The sequence below is a fragment of the Tenrec ecaudatus genome, chromosome 17, assembly GCF_050624435.1.
Source record: "Tenrec ecaudatus isolate mTenEca1 chromosome 17, mTenEca1.hap1, whole genome shotgun sequence".
In the NCBI taxonomy this organism is placed as follows: Eukaryota; Metazoa; Chordata; class Mammalia; order Afrosoricida; family Tenrecidae; genus Tenrec; species Tenrec ecaudatus.
In genome coordinates, this window is record NC_134546.1 from 18,461,026 (window position 1) to 18,470,984 (window position 9,959).

At 49.0% G+C, this 9,959-nt stretch overlaps 1 protein-coding gene across 2 annotated transcripts in view; it reads right to left on the reverse strand.

The window, feature by feature from the left end:
• The window catches only part of IFT172 (intraflagellar transport 172), a 36,682-nt gene extending 28,663 nt beyond the window's left edge, over positions 1-8,019 (reverse strand). For both annotated transcript variants that reach the window (XM_075535877.1, XM_075535878.1), the window contains exons 1-7: positions 7,843-8,019; positions 2,511-2,654; positions 2,018-2,130; positions 1,554-1,593; positions 1,227-1,292; positions 968-1,047; positions 693-780 (exon numbers count right to left, since the gene is read on the reverse strand). In XM_075535877.1, the coding sequence (XP_075391992.1) occupies positions 693-780; positions 968-1,047; positions 1,227-1,292; positions 1,554-1,593; positions 2,018-2,130; positions 2,511-2,654; positions 7,843-7,881 (570 nt within the window). In that variant the 5' untranslated portion in view covers positions 7,882-8,019. The remainder of the gene's footprint in view (positions 1-692; positions 781-967; positions 1,048-1,226; positions 1,293-1,553; positions 1,594-2,017; positions 2,131-2,510; positions 2,655-7,842) is intronic.
• Between the last annotated feature and the right edge of the window lie 1,940 nt (positions 8,020-9,959).

The following is a 9,959-nucleotide window of genomic DNA, read 5'->3' on the forward strand; positions in this document are numbered from 1 at the left end:
TAGGATAAAGTATAGGTATCTGCTTTTGTAGCCCCCCACCTGCCAGATTGTTCCGGCGCCCTTCAGGGGGCTGGTTTCAGCCACTTTGGGAAACACAGCATTCGAGGAAGACTGTGTGCTGGGAGACTGTTCATTGAAACCTAGTAGGGTTCCTCGTACCCACCAGCCAACACTATGACCCTGCGCAGGCCCACCAAAAGCAAATGACCCCTTTCTTTAGGGTGGCCTAATCTGTACTGATTAATGATGGTGGAGCCCTGGTGGCAGAGGGGATGCACGCTGGGCTGCTAAGTAATTCTCAATGTAAATGATTCAAACAATCAGGAATTATACAGAATGAAACATAGGTGTTCCCATTGACCTTTCCTTCGAGAGTTAACTGTTAACTCTGTTTTCTGGCACTTGATACTCATCCATGGGAATGATGTTCATCTTTTGATTCTCCCAAGTATCTGCATTTCCCTTTGCCTCCAGGTCTGGAGTTCCTTCATCCCATACACGTTCAGCTCTGGCCTCTTCGACACTAGTCCTCTCTGTGGCTGCAGCCTGCCAGCCCCAGCCCACTGCTCTCTCTCCTCTCTGCCCAGCACCTCACCCTGCAGTCCTCAGAGAACCCACACCCTCCTCCAGGGAGGCAGGCTCTGCAATGTGTGCTTATCCCCTAGCCCAGAGCATCCAGGACCCATCCATACCTGTGACTCGCCAGAGCCTTCGTCGTCAAAGAAATACCTAACAATGGTACCATCTGCATGACCAGACAGAATTCCTTTTCCGGAGCAACTAAAAAGTGAAAGTGGGGAGGAGAGACATAAGAGACAGTGTTTTGCTTCACTCGGGAAGCCCTCCCTCTCTGTCAAACACGACCCTACCCGTTTCCTGCTACCAGTATTCCCACCCCACCATGGGCCACACTGTGACCGCCTGCCCACCTCCCCGAGCTCCTGCGAGGCCTCGCTGCCTGACTCACTTTGCTGTCAGTGACACCACGTAAGAATCGGTCCCATAGATGGTGGACGATTTGTTGGTTTTAGTGTTGGCTAAACGAACCTGTCAACGAAAGAAGGGACTGTGTTCCTTTCCGTGGGGGCCCCCGAGAAAAGAACAAGAAAAACCACACGCACTTCTGCCTTGGCGCACATCTGGACCCTCTGGGAGAGCAACCGTGTTCTCCTTTGCAGGACCTTCCCCTCCCCAGCAGATCTCTGGGATTCCCTTCCCCTTTGTACCTTCCCCTCGGCCAGTCCAAAGACGATGATGTACTCTGCTGGCCACTGCAGACAGGTGACAGCGCTCTGCGTGAATGAAACAGCAAAAGGACACGTCTGTCTGTGTGGGCTAGCGCATTTCTAAGCCTATTGTGAGCCACCCCCCACCCCCCACACCCCCAATCTCCTGTCAGGAAGGAGGAGGGGTGCAATTGGACTCTGGACTTGGAGGAAGGAGGCAGGTGAGGAGGACCATCCGTGGGTGCGGATGCAGAGGTGGGAAAAGACCAGCAGAGAGTGACGCAGGCTGGGCAGACACCGTCTCCCAGGGGCGGCTCTGAGCGTTACCGTCTGGATGAACTTGTTGCAGATGACCTTCTTGTCACCCCTGCCAAATAAGAGGGAGGAGAGCACATGAGCAACGACTTCCACCACGTGCCTCACATGACGCTGAGCGAAGGGAGGAAAGAGAAGACAGCGCGCCTGGCCCGCTCCTGTTTCCTCGGCCTCTGTCAGTCCCGAGTGCAGCCTGAGAGGGAGCCTGCACAGCCCTAGAATGCCAGCAGAGATGCAGCCCCTCTCTGGGCTCCCCGGGATCTCACAGGGCTGCCTTGCACGGATTCCTCCAGGGATGGACTCACAGACACGTGGACAGACCATGGCAGAGCAGCAGCCACCCAGTCAAGTGGCCGCCTTCCACGCCCAAGCATGGCTTCCCATCCTCTCCGCTCCCCCTCCCCAGTGAGGCATCTATTTCTCTTGCCTCCCCCTTCTTCCCTTGGCGACCCCACCCCCCCAACCTCTGGCCTCACCAGTCTTCTCCAATCTTGTAGACGTAGATGATGTTGTCAGTCTGGCCAATGGCAATTTTAGTGGAATCAGGAGAAAAAGCCATGCCCTTCACCATATAGCTCTTCCTGCCATACTAAGAAGTAAGGGGAAAAAAAGATTTAATTTATCAAGGGTTCATGAGGGAAGGAGGGAGGGAGGGGAAACAAATGAGGAGCTGATATCCAGGGCTAAAGCAGAAAGAAAATGCTTTGAAAATGACGATGGCATCATATGTACAAATGTGCTTGATGGATTGTGATAAGAGCTGTACGAGCCCCCAACAAAGTGATTTTAAAAAGAAAGAAAGAAAAGTACACACGGAAGAGGAAGGAGAAACAATGGCACCTGGGTGACAATTTCCAATTGTTCCATAATCGGCTCTGGAAAAGGAGGGGTGGGCCATTGTCTGTGCCCCGGGGAGCAGCTTTGAGAGGCTCATCCACAGGCTAAGGTGCGTATAAACACTACCTTTACCTTCATGTCAGCTGGTTTGGTGGAGAATTTATCTCTCCGCTCGCCGTGTTCATCATACAGCAGCACCACTCGGTCCACGGTGCAGACAGCAAATTTGGCATTGTTCTGGGACCAGGCCATGCAGGTGACCTTGGCAGCCCCATCCTGTAGAGGCAACGACAAAACCAAAGCCAACCAAACAGACAATATAACCCAGGTGCTAGTCTAAAATGCCAGAAGCACTCATGGTTCTATCACTTGTGGTGTAACTTGATCAAATTTTTTCCCCCAAAGAGTGAATGGTCTTGGAAAAAAAAAAAGAGGACCTGATGCAAGGGGCTTAAGTGGAGAGCAAATGCCTTGAGAATGATTGGGGCAGGGAATGTATGGATGTGCTTTATACAATTGATGTATGTATATGTATGGATGGTGATAAGAGTTGTATGAGTCCCTAATAAAATGTAAAAAAAGAAAAGAGGAGAAAAAAATGATTAGGGCAAAGACTGTACAGACGTGCTTTATACAATTGATGTATGTATATGTATGAACTGTGATAAGAATTGTATGAGCCCCAATAAATTGTTTAAAAAAAAGTATGTACAGATGTGCTTTATACAATTTGTGTATGTATGGATTGTGATAAGAGTTGTATGAGTCCCTAATAATATGTTTTAAAAAATAAAATTAAAAAGAACAACAACAAAAAAGAGTGAATGGTCTTTTCCATAGAACAAAGAATTCCCTGCAGTATCGCCTGGCCTCCCTGCAGTATCATCAGACACGGACCGAGGGAACCCTGTGCCTCCGAGACCCATGATGCAAGTCCACGAGGAAATGACGTGTTCAGTCAATTGCACCAAGGTGTTCCCGCAGTGGCCTCTTTGTTCCCCATCTATGCCTACAACTGAAGTAAACTCAACTGGGCTGCAAATTTTGACCGCTAGCCATTCATTTATTTCATACTTTGGCGCACCTTGCTGAACAAGACACTCAGCCAGGAGCTGAAGAGACACAGAGAGTAAAACATGGTCCCTGCATTTGAAAGGTTTAGGATGAATAAAATGGTACAAACTGGAAACGTCCCAGACGGACAGTACCTACAAGAGACGTGGAGAGATCTGGGATAAATTCATGTTTTAATGATCAAAGTTGAGCATTAAGGACTAGATGCAGCTCAGAGGAGGAAATTATCTGAGCCTGAACAAAGCCAAGTTCTGGTCAAGAAGGGGGAATTTAGGTTAGCTTAAAGTGCCCTGTAAACAGAATAGCGCAGAGGAGGCAGGACGGGGGAAACAGACCAGGGCCAGCTTCGGGAGTCTTCCAAGTCAGGCTAAAGAGTTCAGGCTTATTGAGAGGAGCAGGGGAACCAGCGAAAGTTCTGGAACTGGAGTGATTTAGGATTAACAATACCACTCTAAAAAACTATTGACTTGACAGAAGTCCAGGGGATTTTCCAGGAGATGGCTGTCCGTCCCATCATGCGCCCTATTTTTATATGGCTCTACCACTAAGGATTTCCTTCTTTGACTTTTAAAAATAATTTGGCTCCAATTTCGTGATTAATTACTTGGCCTTAACCTTACTATTTCCCTCTTCATTCCTAAGTCGCCATTTCCCAGAGTCAAACATTTAAAGTTCTTCTCATCAAAATGCTCAGACAGAGTCAGAGAATAGCTACGCCCGACTGTCATCATTCTCCACTCTGACAAGACAGGGATCCTCACCGCATTGTGCTGGTCATCCTGCTTCAGCATTTTGCCCAATTCTGGGCATCCAGCCTTTCCTGCACTATGACATCATTTTATTTTGAAAGGGACTGGGAGGAAATTGGAATGGGAGGAAGACCCATTCCAATTGTTCCATTAGGGTAAAGGCATTTTTAAATGACGGATTCAGGGTGCGACAGACTGAGTAATGCGCACTTGGCCCTTGGGTTCTCATTTCCCTGTCATCTCCAAATACCCCATCCTCTGAGAAGCCATCCTGATGTCCCAAATCAACTCGTTCTCCTCTCTCTACATGACGGACCTCACAGAACGGCTGTGAGGATTTAATAAGAGAGGGGACAGAATAATAGTAATAGCCAGCCGCTAGGAAGCACTTAGCTTTGACCGACTAGGCATTTTGCTATGTGCTTGACAAGCATGGACTCATTTGACCTTTTAACTCGGAGAGAGATGCTGTTATTATCCCCCTCCTACTGATGGAGAAGTTGAGCCAAAAAAGCTAAGCAATTTGCTCAAGGTTATCTACGCATTTTCTAATTGGCAAAAGCAAGGTTTCAACCCAGGTATATCCAACTCCTTGGACCATGATTCTAACTTTACTGAGTACATCATAAGTGGTCAGTCATGGGTTCCTAAGAAGCCCTGGTGGCCTAGTGGTTACTCCTTGGGCTACAATCGGCAAGGTCCACAGTTCAAAACTACCAGCCACTCTGAGTGAGAAAGATGGGCCTGCCTTTCTACTCCTGTCAACAGTCACAGCCTCGGAAATGCACAGGGGCAGTTCTATCCTGCCCTGTAGGGTCACTATGAGTCAGTATCGACCCAATGGCAGGAAGCTTGGTTTTTGGTTTAATGGGTGCCTGGCTACCACTACCAACTGCTCTCACAAGACCCACAGGAGAAGGTCCAGAATAGGGTGGGAGATAAATGTGAAATCATGAAAGAGGCCAGGGTATTGGTGTTGGATAGAGACTGGTAGGATCCCCAAGACTATGGCCCTAAGTCATGCTTCCAGTCAGGAACTGAACACATCCCCGTGTTAGAATAGTCAACCATTTAAGAGCAAAGGGTAGTATTTACTAAAGGATCAAGTGCTCAACTTTCACTGCCAGTGAGTCAATGCTGACTCGTAGTGACCCTATCGGACACAGGAGGACTGCCCTTGTGGGCTTCCTAGACTGTAACTCTTTACGGGAATAGAAAGCCTCATCTTCCTCCTATGGAACCACTGGTGGTATTGAACTGCTGACCTTGTGGTTAGCACCCTAACACTTAAACACTATGCCACCAGGGCTCTTAGGACCAAGTCCAGAGGGTTAGACATGAAAGAGGAGTAGAAACACGAAACGCAGGGAGGAAGTGGGATAAGTGATGGTGTCCTGAGGGGACTGCAGGAATGAGTTGGAAAAAAATGTGTTTGCATTGTTGAGTGTGAAACTGATTATCTACTCTCAACACATTCACCTAATTCATAATGGAATGCCATTTGTTTTTTTAAAGTACTCGGTCATGACAGATATTAATCTGTGTGTGGGTTCTAGCCCATAGTAGCCCTGTGTGTAGACGGAACACTACCCAGTCGGGCACCATCCTCACAATTGTTATGCTGGAGGCCGCTGGAGGCTAGTGGACACGTGCACACTGTCTGAGCCATACCCAGCCCGCTGACGTTGAGTTGACTGCAACTCTTAGCAACCCCATGGGACAGAGCACAACGGCTCCCGCAGAACTCCCAAAACTGTAAAACTTCACAGAAGAAAATTGCCACATCTTTCTTCTATGGAGTGGCTGGTGGGTTTGAAGTGCCAATCTTTCAGTTAGCAGCCAAACGAGTTAACCACTGTGCTACCTAGCAGGGTGCCTTTCCACACTCGGTATTACCTTCAAAACCAGCTTTCTAAAGTAAAACATTTTGAAAATGATGAGAGCAACAAATGTACAGATGTGCTTGACACAATGGATGGACGTATGGAATGTGATAAGAATTGTCAATAAAATGATTAAAAATAAAAAGAGGGCTACCTACAATGGAAAAATACATCAGCGATAAACCCCAATATGGAAAAAAGGAAAGAAAATGTTGAAAACCAGATGAGGCATGACATGCATGGTGCAGGGAGGGGTCGGAGAATCAAGGGACAAGGTTTAACAGTTCAAGTCAGGTTAGTCATTTCGTTCTCTCTAGCCATCTCTCCAACACTCTGGCAACCAGTTTATTCCCATCCCTCCGTTATGAAGAGAGGGAAACCAGAGGCTTATTTCCTGGGTAGCTCTCACAAATGCATCTTGGGCTTCCACGGTCATCCACAGCCTTCTGCAAACCAGCATCTCACAATGTGGGCTCTGATACTATTCCCTCCTTCAGATTACATGACTTACAATCCTTCGGGGATGGCCAATGGTATACTTCTTCCATGTGGACTTAGTGGACATCTCAGATGACTGCTTGTTTGGAAACAAGCCTTTAAGACCCCAGACATCCTTTTAGGCGACCGCGGGGCACCATCTAATTTCTTCACCACACTTTGCTATAGCACTCATATCTTCTGTGTTCCCTTCCTGAGGGTGAGTATGGAGCAGGGCCATGATTTAAGAACCAATTGTTCTTGATTGGAGCTAGAATTTAGTGCCAGCCCCAAATCCAGTCCTGGATCTATGCTTTTGTTTTGTTTTATCTTAAGACTAACTCTTCACTGAAGCCTCATCTTTCTCAAGAGGAGCAACTGGTGTTTGGGAATGCTTCACCCAATGTGTCACCAGGGCTGTACATTACTGTTTATTCGATTATGAATGTCCTACCCTCTTTATCTCTCAATTTTCATGCTGCTTTTAGTTTGCAGGAAATCCTGGTGGCACAATGGTTAAAGTGCTTGGCTGCCAAACACAAGGGAAACGCTTTGAACCTGTTTCCAAGGAGAAAGATGTGGCAATCTGCTTCCAGATTTAAAGGCTTGGTAACCCCAAGGGACAGCTCTACAAGTCCGAGGGGGTAGGACGGCAGTGGGTTTGGTTGGGGCTTTTAGTTTGCAAAGCACTTTTGTATATATTCCATTAATCCTCCGCCAAAACGCCTTAGATTGCTATGACCACGGCTCCCACTTTCCAAATGAAGCAGCCAGGTGAGTGCTCAGAGGGTTAAAAATCAGAGGGATCGAGTCATTTGTCTAACGTCGTGATGGATCTGGTACCGGAATTCGGATTTCCTAGCCCCCCAAGACTTGCCCTTTCCCTCCATGTTTCAGGGTGCCCCCCACTAGTGGCGGCCTGAGGCGGTCTTCCCCAAGCAAAGGGACGTTCGCTGCTCCGCTCTCCGCCCGCAAGGGCTTGCACTTCTGCACCATCCTCGTTTAAAGTGCTGCGGAGTTAGGTTCCTGGTGGACAGGCGCGCCTCTCCTGCCCCTGGGGGGCAGGGGCAGGGGCTGGTTCGGTGGTTCGGGGGCCCCTCCCAGCACCAGCACCCAACGATGCAATGCGCTGCGGCTGAACACGGCGCACCGACCTGCAGGGTACGAATCAGCCCTGTCTTGGGCACACAGTAGGGGCTCAACACCCTGCAACTTCACTTCCCCCCCTTTTCTGGGAGCTCGAAAGCAGGCGGGGTAAGGAAGAGGCGCGCAACTCCTCACCTGAGGGCTCAGCAGGGTTCTCAGGTGCTTCAACTGCATGACGAACACCTGTCTCGCAGATGCCACTAGACAGCGACAACTCCCGCGGTTACCTGGACAACCCGCCACGCAGCCGCAGCCGCCGCTGCTGACGCAGACGCGACCAGAACACAACCCACGTCGCAAGGTCACCACGTAGCTTGCTTGCGGAGCAAATAGAGCGCGCGCAAGCGCAGTGAGGCCTCGGGACGGTCTTCGAGAGGGCGTGGCGAACGCTCGCCTCGGCCAATCCCATCACGGCTTGCAAGCTCTCAAGCCTAAGCCACGCCCAAGCCTTCGGGAGCACGGCCTCCAACCAGGGGCAGCCTTTGCTGTCCTTTGAGGGACATAAGCGTGGCTGGAGTGCACTCTTGATCCTCATTCCCCCAAAAGAAAGCGGGGCAGGTGCGATTATAGCCCTTTAACAGCTGACGTCATCGAACCGAAATAGGTTAATTTATATGAGTTGCATGGGATCGCAGGCTAAGAATGACGGTTAACAGCAGTAACTACTCTGAAATATGTGTCCCGCCAGGTAATATGCGAAGTGTTTTCATGCATTACTTCATTTCATCTCAAAGCCACCTTTTGAAGAGGGTAATATCATCAGTCTCATTGAACATAATAGGAAACATAGGGGTCACATTCCTAAGCCAACAGCCAGGAAAGTACTTCAAAAACAAACAAACAAACAAAAACCAATGAAACTCATGCTATCAAGTTGATTTCAACTCATAGCGACCCTATAAGGCAGGGTAGACGTGGTGGCGACCTGCCAACTGCAAAGTCAAGCCTTCAAACCACCGCAGCTCCCTGGGAGAAAGATGAGGCTTTTTACTCCAGCAACTCTAGCCTGTTCTTTAAGCTATCTCAGACTTGATAGCAGTGAGTTTCAAGTGAGCTCTTTCCAGAGTCAAAAGCTTCTACTTTCCCCTAAGAACCTAGAGTTGGTACATTTCAATGCCCTTTATATTCCTTCTCCAGTAGCTCCATGCCATGCTACTATAGACAGCCATCACAAGAAATTATGCTTGGTCACTCTGTGAGATGAGTGTTTGGGAACCAGGAACCATGGAGAGGGTGTGAGGGTGTCCTACTCCACATTGGGAGAAGAAATTATAGCTTAGGGTGGACATGCCTGGCTCACCTGGTAGATTAGGACTTGAGATAACGAAGCCTGGAGCTCAGTTAAGTAGAAAGGATAGTGACTTGTTAACCATAGGGTTGTATAGCTAGGATCCTTTCCAGAATGAATGGGCTATTTTCTTGTAATACACCCAAGAGTCAGGGGCAGAAAGGGAGACATTCATAAAACCTTCCCTGGGACGATCCCAAATGGAGAAGACCCTTGACGCTCCAGAAAGTGTCACAAAGTCTGTCCAGACATATTCTGGGTCCTGAGACCTTCCCCTGAGCCCCCAAGGTGATTATAGATGTCAGCAGATATTTCTCTCACTGCCTCCAACCCGCCTGGGAAATCAAGAGGCAGTCAAGGACAGATAGTATTTACACAGGAAACAAGTCAGCCCCAGAGGGGCCGACCTCAAGTTATAATGCTTTTGACAGGGGAATACAAACCCCTCTGTTTTATTTCCAGAGTCCTCCTGTGGACACCATGGCAGAACTTGGACATGGACTCAGTACACTTCTCACTGACCAACAGAACAGAGAGACAGAGACAAAGGGGGAAACAAAGGTGGGGAGGGAAAGGGGCAGGGGTCCCCAGAGTGGAGCACGTGGCAACAAGAGATCCATTGCCATCACCGCTCTGTCATCGGTCCATCTCTGGCCAGGCTTGATGGAGAAGGCAGAAGAGTAAACCGTCAGGAGCTCGGCTGCTAATATGGTAGTGGAGGTGCAAAGGCTGTCGGCCCTCTCATGCAAGTGCAGGAAGAACCAATATCCTTCTCTTTCCCCGCTTCTCATGCAGAGGATGAGAAGCAAAGAAGATTCTAGTTTTCTACACCCCTCTTTCCTGCCCAACCCCCTTCACCCCCTCTAGGCTGGAAAACTGAAGCAAATGCCTCCCGTGAGACTTTGCTCCCCCAAGCGGTTGGTGTGAGGGGCCCTTGCAGTCAGAAGAGAGAAAAGGCGGGCAC